This window comes from Pseudoliparis swirei, chromosome 7 (assembly GCF_029220125.1).
Source record: "Pseudoliparis swirei isolate HS2019 ecotype Mariana Trench chromosome 7, NWPU_hadal_v1, whole genome shotgun sequence".
Classification (NCBI taxonomy): Eukaryota; Metazoa; Chordata; class Actinopteri; order Perciformes; family Liparidae; genus Pseudoliparis; species Pseudoliparis swirei.
In genome coordinates, this window is record NC_079394.1 from 20,078,422 (window position 1) to 20,098,171 (window position 19,750).

Consider the following 19,750-nt stretch of genomic DNA (forward strand, 5'->3'; position numbering starts at 1 on the left):
AGAGAGAGAGAGAAACAGAGGGAGAAAGAGGAAAGCAATAACAGAGACGGAGCAGATGACAGTCAGACGGTCATTACCTCTTCAAGGACATAAAAAGAGGGGCAAGATATAAGGAGGAAAATGAGGCAGAGACGGGAGGAAAGGGGGATAGTGATAGAGAGAAGGAGAGGACAGAGATGGCCTGAAGCTGATCATGATGGTCTGAGGCCGTGGGGAGCCATCTAGCTAAAGGACAGACAGAGAGTCAATGGGAGACCACAGGGAACCATATCGCCCCAACAACGTCCTTTAAATGACCTCTCTGGTGCGAACACCGCTCGCCTGATCCACAAGTCACGTCAATAATGGGAAATGTACAAATGTAACTTGTGTGTTGAATTGTGATTGCTGTCATGACCCTAAATGGATAAATAAAGGTGTGAGGACATTTCTTTTTCAAAGGAACTTGACCGAAAAGTTGAACCAGAGTTTCTGCGGGGTTTATTTCTCACACATTTTAAATACCACATCGATTGCAATTTCGCCAGCGGCATGTACAAGTAAGTTACAAGGATTAGATTGAATTGCTTTAAAACACCTGGGCTCAGAAAAGCAGATGACATGGATTGATGGATTAACCAATTAGAAATGACTAATTCATTTAAAAAGCTATATATTGCCCTCGGGACGTATCGGGGTGTCAGCAAAGGGCCTTCGGGCCAGTAAACAGTTTGTGTAGCCGCCGCTGTGTGTTTGTATTCATCCCTGCTTGTGTGTCTCTCCACTCCTGTGTGCTAATATCGGTGAGTCACTTTGACCGAGGCACACGCACACACGCACACAAGATACACACACACACACAGCGCAGACAGACCGCAGCTGGCAACAGGGGCACCTTTGTGTTCGCATGTGTTTACTACTGGTCTGTTCGACTGGTTCAGTGGCCTCATTAGACTTTCTATTATCACCCGTTATTTTATGTTTTATTTTGTATTTTTAAACTAGAATAAAATAAGATAAAGGCATATTTAAAGATCGGAGCACATCATTCAGAATACAAATTGAGAAGCTCTAAGCTCACGGTCCACGAGCTATCCGTTGTGTGAGTCCTGGCTCTGATATCGGGAAACAAACAAAGTGGATCAGACCCAGCCACCGGTACCACTCTGTGCCCCGTGGTGGTCACTGAGGCGCTCCTCTGCATCCAGTCCATTAAAATGATGGACGGCCTTCAGATCCTTCATCCATTGTTAAAAGTGGAATTCAGGCCATGAAGGAAAATATTGGGTTTGTATATATGGCAACTGAAACTCCTCTAAAAAAAGAGTAAACAGCCTCCGGCAGGCAAACAGCTGTGACCGTGTTTACATGCATTCGAATAACTGGCTTAGTCGGACTGAAATCGAATTATCCGTTTCATGTAAACACCTTTGTTCGACTATGTGCGGTCCGACTACGATCCGATTAACACCCCTGGATAACTCGATCCGATCCGGTTGATAATTCGACTATCGCGGCATGTAACGGTGAATTGGATTAGGAACTGGACTTTGCGTCTTTGCGCATGCTCGAGATCCCGCCGCCCTCCTCCCCCCTCCCTCCCATGTCGTGACCCGGAAGTCGAAAGAGACGATAAGTTGTCACTGCCGGGAGCCTGGCGGCAGAAAACAAACAAACAACGCCAATAGCGCCATTTGCATTAGCTGTACTCCTATTAACATCATGCAAGAAGAGTAGAGGGATGTAACTTCGCCTTGCTCTCTGTTCGCCATCTTTCTCAAAATGTTGATGTTGTTGTTGTTGGTTGTTGTTGGTAGTGGTGAAGAAGTCAAGCGGAAATGGCTGTATCACCACGAGTTGTAATGGAAACAGCGCCACCTATCGTATCGGATATGACATGCTTTCGGCGAATGATTCGAATTACTCACTGCCATGTATATTGGGATAATAGCAGATCCCCCAAAAGATAGCATAGTCCGACTAAAGCAAGATTCGAATTATACCATCATGTAAACGCACTGAGTGTGACAACAATCCCACTGTTAGGTTATTGGGGATAAAACTATATCATACAAAACATGCTAGAACTAACGCGAATGAAGTTACAATTCAAACTTTCGAATACCTTCGAAGACTTTCAGTGCATTTCAGGACGTTTATGTTGTTTTATGTAACGCACTTAGAAGTCTCTCGCCTTCAAAAGGTGCTAAACAGATAAACTCGCCTTGCCTTTTCAAGACCTGCACCACCCTTAAAACCCGTTGTACTTTCTCACCTCAGCCCACTGAGCTAAAAACAGCGTGACGTGGGCTCTGGTGGACTCTGTTTGTGTGTGTGTGTGGGGGGGGGGGGGGGGGTGACAAGTGTCTCAAAAAGTGTTGATGGGTTTTGTTTTACTGGCTTCCTGATTTTTTACAGGTCTAATAGAGGTTGAGGTCTGTGTGTGGTAAACGCGCTTTTAGTAAAAGTGCTTCCATGGTGATAAAACATCAAAGAGAAAACCTTTCCCTCTCGGAAATAGAAAATCAATTAACAAAAACAAAACCAAGCTGTAGTGAATCAGAATGGATATTGCGCATCTGGCTTTACAGGAGAGATAGCGGGATTTCTAGACAATAAGGATATGTTTTTTACCCCTCCTGCCAAAGCAAAGCGCCAGAATTACTAACATGAGATTTGGATGGGACTGAAAACCCACGAACATGCTGTGACAATTACTACATCAGTCAGTCTCTTAAATTAATCCCACCGGAATATGAATGAAGGCTGTTCTAAATGAGCTGCCTGGCTTCAACCGCACAGTGTGTATGCTCCTGTGCTCTGTGTGTGTGTGTGTGTGTGTGTGTGTGTGTGTGTGTGTGTGTGTGTGTGTGTGTGTGTGTGTGTGTGTGTGTGTGTGTGTGTGTGTGTGTGAGAGAGTGTGTTTGTGTGTGTATGACACTGCATTTATTTCAGTAGTTGTGTCTCAAATGTTCAATACAGGCTTATGAATAAATCCATGTTGACTTAAATGATTTGCACGAGACCGTAAGAGTATAAACAGAAAGTAAGAGAAGGAGAGATCGGTAAAGAGAGAGAGAGAGAGAGAGAAAGTACCTCAACGAGGCCATGCCGATTTAAATGCCAATGGACATAGAATCATTTTTTTTAAAAATTGTAATGGCCTCACTCTTTTGTCGCTCTAATACCTATTGCTGAGAAGACCTACCATGTCCTCTCCTACTCAATTAATTGACAAAAAAAAGACATTAACAAACATGGAACAAAAAATGAGAAACTTTACGCTGCTTGCTAAAAGAAGCAACACAATGTGCATTTAGACACCCATCAGGTGGCGTTCCAACCGATTGTTCGAGGCTGAATTGAATGGAAAAAGGCGGTGGAGGAAAAGCGGGGCATGCAATGTGTTTCTAATGTGATTGGAATAGAATCAGTCGGGATAAATCTGATCAAAATCACTGAAGTGCATCCACTTTATGTGATTTTGTATAAAGGGCTGAGGCCACTCGATGGTTGCAATCAGCAGCGAGTTGAAGAGGGTATGAAGATGAATTGCATTCTCCTTGTTAGCAGAAATTAGTCATTTGTAAACTTTTCTTTTGAGAAAGACACATTTGAGAAAATGTGTTGTTTATGATTATAACACCCCTCTTCATCCAGTTTGTTGAACAAATTTCCCAATCTTTTTAAATTTGGGTAAAGAGGTGTGAGAAATAACAGCATGATCAAATGCATTCTCTTTGTTCTCTTTACACCTATCCATAACTTTCCACTTTTTAATTCAAAAGTGTCTCCTTAAGTTGTAAATGCAGCCAGACGAACTTAGTTTTTCTTAGTCCGAAGACCTAAAAGAAAACCCATTCAACTAGTAACTGTAAGTATACATATACAGGACTGTCTCAGAAAATTAGAATATTGTGATGAAGTTCTTTATTTTCTGCAATGCAATTAAAAAAACAAAAATGTCATGCATTCTGGATTCATTACAAATCAACTGAAATATTGCAAGCCTTTTATTCTTTTAATATTGCTGATTATGGCTTACAGCTTAAGAAAACTCAAATATCCTATCTCTAAATATTATAATATCATGAAAAAGTATACTAGTAGGGTATTAAACAAATCACTTGAATTGTCTAATTAACTCGAAACACCTGCAAGGGTTTCCTGAGCCTTGACAAACACTCAGCTGTTATAAATCTTTTTTTTACTTGGTCTGAGGAAATATTAAAATTTTATGAGATAGGATTTTAGAGTTTTCTTAAGCTGTAAGCCATAATCAGCAATATTAAAAGAATAAAAGGCTTGCAATATTTCAGTTGATTTGTAATGAATCCAGAATGCATGACATTTTTGTTTTTTTAATTGCATTACAGAAAATAAAGAACTTCATCACAATATTCTAATTTTCTGAGACAGTCCTGTATATATATAAATATATATACATCGTTTGCCCATATTTTGAGTATATAACATGATCACACATGTAGAATCTTTTGAGAAATGCCAGCATGCATACTAAAAGTGCTCGATTATGGTGTTGTTGGACCTTATTGTCCCCAAATGCAGAAGAGAAATAGAGGAGCAACTCATAGTTTGAAATAAAAAGTGACAAAATAAACTGTGGGAGCTTGGGGGTTTAATCCAGCAACAATAAAACCAAATAAAAGTAACGACTTCTTGGTATTTCACCAGCTTTTTGTGAATTGTGTGTACTGGCGTTTCTGTTGGTACAGATTGCAAAAGCAGATAAAATATGTTCTACACTTCGTGCCAAAATAGTGCACAACATGGAGAGTACTCTCACCACTTTCTTTCTGCACGAACATCCCCAACTCATTGTCACTGTTGTGGTTGTTGTAGTTGTTTTTATATTGTACATACCTACCATGTTCTCTTCAATGTCTTTTTTTCTTATCCTGCTATTTGTAAATGACATGTACACTACCGTTCAAAAGTTTGGGGTCACTTAGAAATGTCTTTATTTTTCAAAGAAAAGCACTGTTTTTTCAATAAAGATAACATTAATCAAAAATACACTCTATACATTGTTAATGTGGTAAATTAATATTTAAGGTGGAAGTGTCTGGTTTCTAATGAAATATCTCCATAGGTGTATAGAGGCCCATTTCCATCAACTATCACTCCAGTGTTCTAATGGTACATTGTGTTTGCTAATCGCCTTAGAAGACTGTCTGATTAGAAAACCCTAGTGCAATTATGTTAGCACAGCTGAAAACAGTTATGCTGGTGGTATAAGTAGGGCTGCAACTAACGATTATTTTGATAATCGATTAATCTGTTGATTATTTTGTCGATTAATCGATTAATCGGATAAAAAAAAAAAAAAAATGTTCAACCCTTTAATTCAAAACGGGGTCCGTACGGTCATGGAAAACCTGGAAAACTCATGGAATCTTTAAATGGCTATTAGCAGGCCTAGAAAAGTAATTTAAAAAAATAAAATCCCAAAATAATTGGAAATGTAATGCAAATTTGTTTTATTCAAATGTTAATTTACACGGAATATATACTGTATGCTTTGGAATTCTCATTGTTAGTTTAAATACTACATCTTCTCACTTTGTCACGTATAGACAGTTTTCACAAAATGTTGAATCATGGAAATTTGGTTTAAAGTCATGGAAAGGTCCTGGAGATCCACTGGTCAGCTTGTGGATGAACCTGTTCACTGGTCAGCTTGTGGATGAACCTGTTCACTGGTCAGCATGTGGATGAACCTGTTCACTGGTCAGCATGTGGATGAACCCTGTTCACTGGTCAGCAGTATGAACCCTGTTCACTGGTCAGCATGTGGATGAACCTGTTCACTGGTCAGCATGTGGATGAACCCTGTTCACTGGTCAGCATGTGTATGAACCCTGTTCACTGGTCAGCATGTGTATGAACCCTGTTCACTGGTCAGCATGTGGATGAACCTGTTCACTGGTCAGCTTGTGGATGAACCTGTTCACTGGTCAGCTTGTGGATGAACCTGTTCACTGGTCAGCATGTGGATGAACCCTGTTCACTGGTCAGCATGTGTATGAACCCTGTTCACTGGTCAGCATGTGTATGAACCCTGTTCACTGGTCATGTGGATGAACCCTGTTCACTGGTCAGCATGTGTATGAACCCTGTTCACTGGTCATGTGGATGAACCCTGTTCACTGGTCAGCAGTATGAACCCTGTTCACTGGTCATGTGGATGAACCCTGTTCACTGGTCATGTGGATGAACCCTGTTCACTGGTCATGTGGATGAACCCTGTTCACTGGTCAGCAGTATGAACCCTGTTCACTGGTCATGTGGATGAACCCTGTTCACTGGTCAGCATGTGTATGAACCCTGTTCACTGGTCATGTGGATGAACCCTGTTCACTGGTCATGTGGATGAACCCTGTCATAAACAGACTGACAGCGCTTTACTCTCCTGAGTTGGCTATTTATGGGTTAAACGCCTCATGCGGTGAGGGGGCGGGGCTTATCTCCGTTGCCTTTCTCCGTGGAAAAATATTTTCCGCCATCCGCCACGGAATAAATAACCATGTTTTCTACGTTATACTCTTGTGGAAATGCCACACATATCGTAACATGTAGCGCCCTGGTGTCTGGGGTCATAACGTCACCCGTAGGCGCACTCAGCTCCGTGAATGTCTCCGACTACGTGAATGACTTCCGCTTCCAGCGCCACGAGGACAGCAGCAGCCAATTAGATTCATCAACAGCGGGGCAGCTCAGCGCTGATTGGCTCTCACAACGCAGCATTCCGTCTGTGCTCTCTCTCCGCTCTTGTTTCTCCTGCACGGCTTTGCTCTCAACTCAACTTTTATTATAATCCACGATTTATTGAGCGCCGTAATAATCGCGCGACACAACGAATCGATAATGAAATTCGTTGCCAACTATTTTAATAATCGATTTTTATCGATTTTATAGATTTGTTGTTGCAGCCCTAGATATAAGCTATACAACTGGCCTTCCTTTGAGCTTGAAGTTTGTAGAACAAAATTAATACTTCAAATATTAATCATTATTTCTAACCTTGTCAATGTCTTGACTATATTTTCTATTCAATTTTCAATTCATTTGATAAATAAAAGTGAGTTTTCATGGAAGACACAAAATTGTCTGGATGACCCCAAACTTTTGAACGGTAGTGTATGTACGACAAGAGCGTACGTGTAACCGGAGTCAAATTCCATGAATGTGCACCCACTTATGCCCAATAAAGCTGATTCTGAGTATCACATATCTTGTATGGAACTGGAGCACAACATAGTAGAGAAAAGACCACAATGTAAAAAGAAAAAACATGCACAACCTTAAGAAGCCATGGAAATGTGTCTTTATTTCTGTCTACTTGATGTCTGTGCATATATACAGACTGACTATAATTAATGTTACAACATACCATCCAGGCTAACGCTGACAGGAGAGGGGAAGAGAAGCAGCTTAGGTGTAAAAAATCAGAGAGGAGGTGATGAAATAAATGTGTCATTTGCACATACAGATACAGTTCCATGCCTTCAAGAATGTACATTTAAAAACTGTGACTTATGTTAGCTGTCTTTATTAATTTACTCCGCTGACAGTAGACTTTCAAAGACTCGGGGTCTCATTTCAAACTGTTGCATATGCACAAAACGAGGCCTTGGAGGCGGACGGCAGTTCCCACGCAAAAGTTTTAATCTATAAAAAAAATTAACTGGACGGAAACTCTGACCCATGTGTGCTGGTTACGATGAGTAAAGCTCATGCAGGCACTGAGGTCAGGTCAGGGGTCCATCGGGAAGAAAGCGAGGGAAAACGCTACGCTAGTTTTATTCGCTAGTAATAGACTAAAACAGCCTGCAGCTGCGTTGCTGATCGTGATTTATTTCTGTGCTTCCAGGTGGGTAAAAGTGATAAACTTTATAAAAGTAGCGACATAAATCATAACCGTCAGTAATACGAATATTTAATATGTGAATTCAATTAAATTTCTTCCCTTTTTTCCCCCTGAAGGGTTATTTGGGAGTTTTTCCTGATCCGATGTGAGGTTTTGGGGCAGGGATGTCTATGTGTACAGATTGTAAAGCACTCAGAGACTAATTTGTAATTTGTGAAATTGGGCTATACAAATAAACTGAATTGAATTGAATTGAATATGAATGTATGTCGGAGTTACGCAAATGTAATGTTATGATGTGTCCAAGGGGATATAGCGCATCACCGAGTCATGCTAGCGGATGAGAAACAGCGTAGTAAACACCTGTAACCTGTGAGAATGAGAGTTGTGTGAATGTGATGCCAGAGTGAATGAAGTAGTTAGAGTGGTAGTGTTAGCAGATATGTTCTATGTATCAGGGAAAACGCTATGCTAATTAGCTAGTCATAGACTAAAACAGCCTGCAGCATGTCGTTGCGTTGCTAATCATGATGTATTTCTGTGCTTTAAGTAAAAAAACGGTTCTTTGACCCATGCACGCCTGGATGACCTATGTATCCAAGTATGCAACACATGCGTACGAACGTCGTGAAGACGCAGATGGTGAGCCGGTGAAGCGAAGCAATCTTATACAAATTAACTGTTTAGTTCCACATTGTACCACACATTATTTGGCACTTCCTCTTTCATCATAAGAAGTGAAACCAGCAGCGTTATTTGAGCTAGAACTGGTCAGCCATAACGAAAAGCCCATTTCTGTTATGAAACACCAATCAACTCCAAACTCAAATCCAATTTGCTTAATATTTGCGCTGTCTGCTCAAAAAGAGAGGGCCGAACTAGCAGCTGATGAAATGATCATCGTCTGTAAGATACCGTCAAACATTGTTAAAGAACCACAAAAAAGAGAGTCCATATGTTTTCATTAATCCTCTAATCTGTAATTAGGTATCACCGAGTACAATCCGCAGTGAACACGATCGTATTGACGGATGTGTGGTTGGCTCCAAAGGGACTGATGCTGTTTACAGACAACTGAAAACAGATATTCTGGAGTCACCGTGGCACCTCGCCTGCACAGAAACGTTGTGGACTTAACATGTAGTGTTTTATAAATGGGACCCCATTACTAGAGTATGACTAGTAAATCACATTTCATATCACTTGTACTTGTAAAGTGCTTTTCTACACAAGTCATTCACCCATTCACACCCATTCCTACAGTGGACCGGAGAACTTTGGGGTTAAGTGTCCATCGGACACATCAACATGGACCAGCAGGAGCGGGGGTCGACCCGCCGACCCGGTGAGCCGCTCTCACGCGGCAGTAGGTGAACGGCAGCAGTCACGGGGTGCTACAGGTTCTCTACCCGCCCCGACACCTCGGGGGCTGACGCCTCGCGCAGACGCAGTCAGGCAACCTGTCCAACCGGTTATGTAACCTCAAGCTGTTTGAGTTAGACGAGAGATGTCAGCTGCGAACACATCGCCATCACAGAGCTGGAATTGTCACCGAGACACATTCAATATAGCATAAATGTTATAAATAAGTAGCCTAATTAAATGCTAATTAAATACTCTATTTCTACTGTCTTACATGTTGGCGAGACAGAAACCCTCCGACCCAATGATAATAAAATATGAAACTTTCGAGGACCAGAAGCACAAAGACAGGCTTGAGCTATGGCTTAGATCGAACAAAGAGTCACACTTCAGATATAATTCGTGAGTGTTTTAACTCTCATTGAGTGTTTGTTCTGATTGGATCAAGACTCTTTTGAAACTGTAAAGCTCAGCCTTTTAAGCTGCTCCACTCGACTTAAGCCGTTTAAACTGCCGTAAGGACGTCTTATAAATCTCTTTCTGGAGTCATTGCTTCTCCATAAGTCGGTTTTAGCTCGTATCAGCAGGTGTCATAGATTGTTACTTTGAAAACGCAGCTGTTTAGTGTTGAGCCTGGGGTAAAGTAGATTACCTGACATCTTTTGGCCTTCCTTCTTCAACAACTGTTGCAAAGTAGCAGTGGATCAGTTGAGTGTGTGTGGCGTGTGACCGGCCCCACGCTCAACTGACTTTTTAGGATATTGGTGTGGTTAAAGACCAAAGTAATCACAGCAGGAGCAAAGGCAGGTGTCAGGTGACATAGTATTAAAAGTGAAATAAAATACACAAAGTTGATTTATTTTAACACAAGGATGTCAGCTCGCTTACAACTTGAGTTGTGAAACTTATGTAACCAAATGTACTTATTTTAACAACAAACCATGATCTGTTCCCTAACCTAAGCAACATATTTATGTTTCTCTTTTGTCATTCAGGTTGTGTTGTAAATGTTTGAAATGTCACAGAACAAGAATTTAACAAAGTATTAAAGTCAGGGCAGTACATCCTGAGAACCTCTCACTCTCTTTCACAGACTAAGGGCTCGAACACACCAGACGCGCCTCTCAAAAACACGTCGCCCGCAAAACCATTGATTCCCTATGGTACGGCGCGACTTTCAGACGCGCCTTTTAAATGCCACTCGGCGCGGTTTTCTTGCGTTTTTCAGGCGCGGTTAAAAGTTTAAATATTCTCAACTTTAAGTGCGAGGCGCGGAGGCGCACAGCTCATCAATGTCACACTCGGCCAATGCAGCCAATCAAATCAAGCAGGAGGCGAACCCAAAATCAATGGTTGGTTGCGCACGCAGGTCCGTTCCACAGGTGCGCCGCACTGTTTTGCCCGGCGTATTTTTGCCTAGGCGCTTTTGGTGCGGCTGCGTTTTTTAGAGTCGCGTCTGGTGTGTTCGAGCCCTAAGACATTTCAGTTTGCGGCAGTGTGTGTGAGAAAGTCGTAAATCTCCCCGTTAGTATGAAAGTCAGGCCACATCTTATTTAGTTTATTACATGTGTGTGTGTGTGTGTGTGTGTGTGTTTATGACGGTCTGTTTGCGTGACTTTGTTTAGTGTATAGTGTGTGTGCTCATGACACTTGCATCTTCACAGGTTTTCCAGCACACGTGTAATCTTTTTAACCCTCTCGTGCTGTGGCCTTGGTGTGAGGAACGGTGCATGACTATACAACTTAAAGTCGTTATATTAATGCATTATTAATGTATAATTATGCAGCCTGTGACACAATGATAACTGTTTAACTTAAAGAAGAAGTTCCTCCTGTCTGCTGACACGATGACGAATCCTGCTCTGAATACACCTCTTGCAACAACACTCCAGTCTCCTAAAATACAGTTTAACATTTTAACTGGGACAAAATCCTGTAAAAATCATGTCATATGCATCGGGTCTAAATTAAACTGGGGCGCGCTGTGACACTGCAGCCTCTCAGGTGGCTACTGCAGATTATTTTTATAACCGCGGAGTCGCTTTCTGGAGTGCCAGGGAAAATTCTCCTCTACTCGCCCCTCTCTCAAAACCCTCTTTTTCTCCCCCCCCCCCTCCCTCTTTCTCCACCACACTCCTCCTCAGTCTCTTCCCTCGGTTTTCCTCTCTCACCGCCAACTCCTGCACTTCCGTATTCATTTTCTCCTATTTTACCCAGTTCACTTAATGTTTTCGAATTGAATACATTCGCTTCGTATGCACCTCAGGGAGCTTTTCCCCCCAAAGCCTTTCTCCCTCATCCCCTCGCTCCTCAATCTATCTTATAGTCAAGTAGAACAATGTCCTATTCTCACTGCAACCATCTCCTCATATACTCCTTGTGCAATATGCCCTCTCCAAGGTGTTATTTTCCATGCCTCCAGCTCCGTATGCAGGGTTAGCTTTTGCTTGCAATCATTCTCGTCTCTCTCTCCCTCTCTCTCTCTCTCTTTATAGATAAACATATAAATATATATATATATATATATATATATACTAGGGCTGTCAATCGATTAAAAAAAGTAACAAATTAATCGCACATTTTGAAATTCATTAATCGCGATTAAAAGTTTTTTTTTCTTCTAAAAACTAAATCTTCTAAATCAGGGGTCCCCAACCTCCGGGCCGCGGCCCGGTACCGGTCCACGGCTTGGTTGGAACCGGGCCGCGGAAAAAAAGTTGTAATTTTTTTTTTTTTTATCAGTCGGAAAAATATATTATTTTGAAAAAGGACCGGATACACCCGTGTGTACGTCTGAGCCGAGTTCAGGAGTCTTAAAGTTCGGGTTTATCGCTGCAGGCGAGTCTCACGCGCCGAACCCTCTGCTGGCGGCACATTTCAGTGAATCGAGCCCGTCCGAGCTAGAAGAACATGTGTTGGAGATGCAAATGACGGTGGCCTTAAGGGACATTTCACACAACAACTCTGCCTGTTCTAATGACAGCGACCAGAACTCGGTTAGGAGCAGCGGACCAAACACACGTCTGTGTCGCCGTCTCCATTAGCGGCTCGTTGCAGGTAAACAAGCGCACGGCTCACACTAATTCGGCGTAATGATGAGTTGTAGTTTTGGCACTTTATGCCCTTCGTATAATTGTATGACGTCATATTTATTACGTCATTTATATTGCCGGTCCATGAAAATAATTTCTGACACGGAACCGGTCCGTGGCTCAAAAAAGGTTGGGGACCACTGTTCTAAATGAACGAGTAATCACTTCAGACAGCGTGTATTTTAGACACTTGTTTAATTCATACCTGCAAACTCATGAGGGGTGAAAAAGGTGACAACGAGGGGGGGGGGGGGGGGGGGGCGGGTGTAGGTGGCTTTTTTTTTTTGTCTCCACATCCGCGTTGTTTGATGACACCTCAAAGCTTTTATAACTACAGTCTTGATTGTTCTGACCGCAAATCTAAATAATAAAAACAAACATTTTAAGAAAAAAAGGTCCTCTGAATAATTCAGTGATCGGGCCCTAATAATAGTAACATCATCATTATATATAATATGATTAAAGTCATTCATGAACCAACTTCCTTTTCTTTTCTTTTTTACTTGTGTGCTCTGCTGAGCTTTGAGCCTGTTCCATGAGTCTGTTCCATAATTCTGTTCCATGACTCTGTTCCTTCGACGCGTCCCATCAAAGATGTTTTATTGCGAATATCACCACATCGCATGTTCTCCGTGTCTCACTCCAATCTCATAAACGCCGGCCGGGGCGGAGAAAGAAGAAAAAAAGTCCCCTGCACCTTCCGCCCCGCGTCACCGACACGTCGCCCTCTGTTTCTCTGTGAATATCGAGGAGCAGACGGGAGGAAGGAGGCGGACTGCCGCGGCTCGACACTCAGAGGAGTGCAACAACTTCAACGACACCGGAAGGAAACAAAGTTGCGTTAATTGCGTTAAAATATTTTAGTGCGTTAATCGCGGCCAAATTAATCGCATAGATTAACGCTGACAGCCCGAATATACAGGACTGTCTCAGAAAATTAGAATATTGTGATGAAGTTCTTTATTTTCTGTAATGCAATTCAAAAAACAAAAATGTCATGCATTCTGGATTCATTACAAATCAACTGAAATATTGCAAGCCTTTTATTCTTTTAATATTGCTGATTATGGCTTACAGCTTAAGAAAACTCAAATATCCTATCTCTAAATATTAGAATATCATGAAAAAGTATACTAGTAGGGTATTAAACAAATCACTTGAATTGTCTAATTAACTCGAAACACCTGCAAGGGTTTCCTGAGCCTTGACAAACACTCAGCTGTTATAAATCTTTTTTTTAACTTGGTCTGAGGAAATATTAAAATTTTATGAGATAGGATTTTAGAGTTTTCTTAAGCTGTAAGCCATAATCAGCAATATTAAAAGAATAAAAGGCTTGCAATATTTCAGTTGATTTGTAATGAATCCAGAATGCATGACATTTTTGTTTTTTTAATTGCATTACAGAAAATAAAGAACTTTATCACAATATTCTAATTTTCTGAGACAGTCCTGTATACACTACCGTTCAAAAGTTTGGGGTCACTTAGAAATGTCTTTATTTTTCAAAGAAAAGCACTGTTTTTTCAATAAAGATAACATTAATCAAAAATACACACTATACATTGTTAATGTGGTAAATGACTATTCTAGGTGGAAACGTCTGGTTTCTAATGAAATATCTCCATAGGTGTAGAGAGGCCCATTTCCATCAACTATCACTCCAGTGTTCAAATGGTACATTGTGTTTGCTAATCGCCTTAGAAGACTAATATCTGATTAGAAAACCCTTGTGCAATTATGTTAGCACAGCTGAAAACAGTTATGCTGGTGATATAAGCTATACAACTGGCCTTCCTTTGAGCTTGAAGTTTGAAGAACAAAATTAATACTTCAAATATTAATCATTATTTCTAACCTTGTCAATGTCTTGACTACATTTTTTATTAAATGTTCAATTCATTTGATAAATAAAAGTGAGTTTTCATGGAAGACACGAAATTGTCTGGATGACCCCAAACTTTTGAACGGTAGTGTATATATACACCCTGCCTGTTTTAATATCCTGCCTAACCTCAATTACTTTAGCTCTAGCTGTGTTCCCCATGCCGCTGTCACTCCCTGAGTCTCTCTGCTCTTCACGAACCAGTCAACTCCCAACATGAGGGGAGGAGACGCTCAGGATATGAAAGATGAATGCTCCATTGTTAATCAGATGAGGGAAAAGAGCAATCACTGTTCATGACAATAATTTTGCCAAGTTCTTCTGAACACTCGGTCACCAGCTGGTGCTTTTTCTTCAACAAAAGTTTGGCAAACAAACATGTTAATCATCTGGTGCAAAACTTTCTTGATTAGGCAACAATAAAGTGAAGAATCTTTTTAAAATTCCCAAAAGTAATTCTTCACCACAACCAAGTTTCAGTATCTTTTCAAATGTTGAAACATTGTGTCCGTACGAGTGACGGCCGAAAGCTCCAGAGGAAGCTAACTAAGTGATCCGTGCTCTTAGAAAATATTATATATTAATAATAATAATAATATTCAATAATACATCGTCATGCACCTTTCAAACCAGTTTGTATGACTGCAATACCTTTAACACAAAGTCTGTCAACCTTCAGAACCAACTGTTGATGTGTGATGGATCTCCACACAGCAACTCGGTCCACAGACAGAGCAATCTACACCTGAAGAGTTTGCTATTGATTATGGATTATAAGTCTTTATATTTGTGTTTGAGACTGTTTAATCAGACATTTGCCCTATTCCTTTCTAAACTCTCCCGTTATCCACCCTGTCTGTCTGTCTGTCTGTCTGGCGGTCTGTCTGTGTGTCGGTCTGTCTGTAGGTATCTCTGTCTCTGTGTCTGTGTCTCTGTCTGTCTGTCCATCTGTGTGTGTGTCGGTCTGTCTGTGTATCTGTCTGTGTATCTGTGTGTCTGTCTGTGTGTCTGTCTGTGTGTCTGTCTGTCTGTCTGTGTGTCTGTCTGTCTGTCTGTCTGTCTGTGTGTCGGTCTGTCTGTGCCACTGATACTCCATGTAGGTCAATAAAGAGGGCATGCATTCACACAACAGTCAGCCTTTCTCGCACGCACGCACTCACCCACACACACAAATGAATGCATACAGGATGTAGCCCTAAAACACACACACACACACACACACACACACACACACACGCAAACACACTAAGAACAACCATGCTTAATATCGTGGCCACTGGGCCGGTATGGAGGCCTTAGTTTGTGGTTGTGTTTTGCCCCACTACATTTTAAGGGGCTTTTACTGTTCCTCTCATGTATAGGAAGGATGGGGGGGGGGGGATTTAATGGGAATTCTGCTGCCCAGAGAAAAGCTTGACCAAAGCCCTTGGTATACTTAAACCTTGTGCACACGCACACACACACAGGCACGCACGCAGGCGCGCGCACACACACACACACACACTTGAGCACTCGCGCTGCCGGTCCCTGCATTGATAAATCTTTTGGGGCCCCACAGCTCTGATGGACCCGGGTGACAGAGGGTGTCTGGGGCCTGTCAAGGCCAGCAAAGCACTTTGCCTCTCTCCCGTTCAATTTATCCCCACCTCTTTTTTTGCGACTCTCTTCTTTATGTTCCCCTCTCCTTCTCCCCTCCTGCCTTGCTCCTCTTTCTTCCTATTTGATCTTGTCATGAGTTCATTGTTGTGGTGAGGGCAACGCTGAAGGAGACACATGAATCCAAAGAGGATGCAGTTATATCGACTCCTGCTGTATTCTGATAGTTGAACTCGCTCCACGTATTAAACTGTTGTGTGAGTATTAAAGAGTTGTGTGAGTATTAAACTAGTGTGTGAGTATTAAAGAGTTGTGTGAGTATTGAACTGTTGTGTGAGTATTAAAGAGTTGTGTGAGTATTAAACTAGTGTGTGAGTATTAAAGAGTTGTGTGAGTATTAGAGTTGTGTGAGTATTAAACTAGTGTGTGAGTATTAAACTAGTGTGTGAGTATTAAAGAGTTGTGTGAGTATTAAAGAGTTGTGTGAGTATTAAACTGTTGTGTGAGTATTAAAGAGTTGTGTGAGTAAAGGTTGCCGTCTATAGTGACTTGTGCAACCTAGAAACATAAGAACAGAGCTCCACGAAAATACATTAATGGCATAAACTGAATTTTTGCTGTAAGATTTTAAGCTGGGCCAATCGCATAAGACACTTTAATGAACACCTACGCACAAATCACAACCTGCACCTGTTCTTCTCACACTGTACAGATCTACCGACCTGCCACCATGTGGCTGCTCACACTCCACCCACAGGACTCATGGCTACTTGTATCCATTGACAAATACATTTAAGTTTATACAAACAGCCACAAGAATGTTGTCAACAATGTAGACAACAATGTTGACAAAAAGGGAGATGGGCTGCGTTCCAATTCTATAATTCTATAGAGATAGATAGAAAGACAGCTACATTCACAAATTCAACATAAAATGGCCTGCTATCAGTTACCTTAAATGGAAGGGATTTTTCACTGCAGGGGCTGATGGGTAGCGACTGGAGGCTGCTGGCAGGACTCGTCTCTGTGCTCTGCAAAAGATGAAAATATTAAAATAACATCAAGATGAGGTGTGTGATTTACATTGTAAGCGCTGCTTGTGGTGCGCACCGAATTATGGGTACAACTTCAGTAAATACTCGTCTGCCTGGAACAGAATTCCGGCGGCTGCAAATATCGTCACTTTTAATTATTTCTATTTGATTTGGCTAAAAATAGATAAAAGTCTTGCTACTAATTCATTTAGAAAATAAAGAGGGATTCTAGCCATATCATACTCATGTTTTGCGGTGTCCTAAAACTGAGTGTAATAGTCATTTTCTACAGAATATCTGCAGGACATCTTTACATTTAGTCTGTTGATTTCGGGTTGAAGCACCTTTGGTTCTTAAGAATGTCGGAGAGTAGCCCGTATTAATACAACTTCAAGTTGCAACTTTTCACCTGGTTTCTCACATAACGTCTGTGTTTCCTAGCGCCAGCTGTGATCAGACACATTTTGGCTTTACTCCTTGACACAGGTGGGCAAAGAGAGCAAGGGCAGCTAGAGGGTGCTCCAAAACACACACACACACACACACAAACACACACAAACACTCACACACTCCTTGAAGAGGCCCAGGTCTAAATGTCACCTGTGAGGCCTTATTATAGGACAGATGGTAAACCTGGAGAGGATAAAGTCACATGGAGTCATGTCTTCAGGCAGGACTGCTGATAACGATGTCATGCTGCCTGCAGTGAGATATGCCGAGATACGTGAAAAGGAACACGCCCAGGGAAAGTGAAGTATGAGCCGACTCTGTGTAGCGCACAACATTTGTTTTCTGACACGGTATAATTCTTTCCTTCTTTCTTTCTTTCTTTCTTTCTTTCTTCTGCTTACTTGCAGATTGATATGCAAGCCCACCCCCTCTGTTGTTTGAGAGACGACGTTACTCGAGAGGACCGTCAAAAAAAAGTGCTTTTTCAGCTAAACAATCTTGATTTTGTTTTTGCATATTTTTGGCCTACTTCCAGGTTTCGAAGGTAACTCCCGAGAAACATCAGGGCCCAAATCTTTGCACAGCATAAACGTGATGGTTTATTGGTTTGGCTGACCTTTTAAAGAAGCATACCTCCCGATCAGAATTATAGGTGCGCTATAGCGTCAAGCCCTCAATGTGTCACCGGTGATCAATGCCTTTTCCGATGTGGAGATACAGGCGCACACTTACCGACACCAAAACACCCCCTCTTTTCCCTCGAGCACACACACATTCTCTTTAAGGTCACCCCTGTCCCACAGGCCTTAACACACAACTGTCCCCACAATTAGATGTGGTTCAGTAAAAAGCCTTTCAGATTTGAAAATAAGGGGGAAGTGCCTGGGAGCTGGAGATTTAATGACTCGCACTACCCAGAAGCTAAATGTCCAAAGATGATGAATGGCACAAGAAAGGAAAACAGGTTTTGTAGTTTCATACAAGCCTTTCATCACATTCCCACATCAGTTAAATCAAAAAATGAAAACTTTAAAATAACTCACGGTGCATTCATGCCCACTCTCTCTCAATGACATTTCACAGCCCCATTAACAACATCCTGTCATACTATTTAGTGAGTTCTTTGCAAAACACAGTGAATGCTTTACATTTGAAACACCAACTCTGGCCCTCTCCCCCCCCCCCCCCCCCTTGTGTTTTGAACCCTGGGCCTCAGGCGTTCTCATTTAATCTGCATTTCTTTAAAAAGCTGGTGTGATGCCAGCGCCTTAAATGACAATATAATGAACAACAGCACTTTCGACGACACTTCATCATACTGACAGCGATCCCTGCAACAGCACTATGCAGGCAATGCTGCAGAAACGATTTGGTGGAGGCAGCGAGAGTTGGCTGCTGCCACCTGGCGAGCAGCTGCCTCGGGGTAAGAGTCAGTGGGAGGGACCGAGGGGCTGCAGGGACACCGACGGGCCCGGGCGGTGCATGCCTGGCTGTTGCAGAATCAGGCCCACAAAGACTGTGAATGAAATAGGGCCGTCACGGATTCACTAGAATCCGTGGCTGACACTGACAAATGGGGGCCATCGGGCTCGGCAACATTAATGCACATATGGAAAGTGGCATTTTACAATCTTTTCCTCCGTGCAGCTAAACGGATAAACCGCTGAGAGAGGAACACATGGAAGATGGATGGAGTCTCGGCAGCTGCCTTAAATATGCTAATTTGACTATGATGATGCACAACAAACACAGGGAATTATACGGTGTGGTGTATTTTCTGGCTTGTCGGTCATACATGTCTTGTGTAATATGGACTCCTCAATGCTGTGTGCACACTCACAGGTAGGCCATGGTGGGAGGGAGAGAGATGCAACTGAGACACTTATTGCCTCTTATGCTCCTTTTTATCGTCATAGTCACTGCGTCCAGATCTTCTTGCAAACAGCTGTTGAGCTGCTTTACACTTCTGTTTCCATACAGCCGGCTCACATGACTGAACTTAGCAGAGACCTTTAAGCATTCGCAGATATTCTCTTGTTCGTCGTCTCAAGTGGCAACAAACTTAATCAAAAAGTATAATGCTAAGTGCAGCTTAAGGCATGATACTTTATGTATATCATTTAAATATCCACTTTAGTCTAAGCAATTTGTATTTTCATGTTCAGTGGTAATTATTCAGTCGTGACTGGTTTAGAGTAGCACAGAGCGAGATAATGAGATAAATATTGGACGTTTGGACTTGAGTGCTGTTTCATAACTACTCTGCATGAGTCATTATAATAATAATAATCATTTATTTTATATAGCGCTTCTCATTATTGTTATGTTTGCCTCTTTGTGATTATCCCTTTGCCTTGTCACTTGGTTTGAGGATGACTGTACTAGTACCGCACCACGTTACGTGTGACATGCTGTGTAAAGCCGAGCAGTGTTTTGAATGAAAGGAGAGAGAGAAGATGAG

General features: G+C 41.8%; 1 protein-coding gene across 1 annotated transcript in view; it reads right to left on the reverse strand.

The window, feature by feature from the left end:
- ccser1 (coiled-coil serine-rich protein 1) overlaps positions 1-19,750 on the reverse strand; it is a 132,090-nt gene that overhangs the window by 59,028 nt on the left and 53,312 nt on the right. Inside the window, exon 8 of the mRNA XM_056418259.1 lies at positions 16,759-16,836. Within this exon, the coding sequence (XP_056274234.1) occupies positions 16,759-16,836 (78 nt within the window). The remainder of the gene's footprint in view (positions 1-16,758; positions 16,837-19,750) is intronic.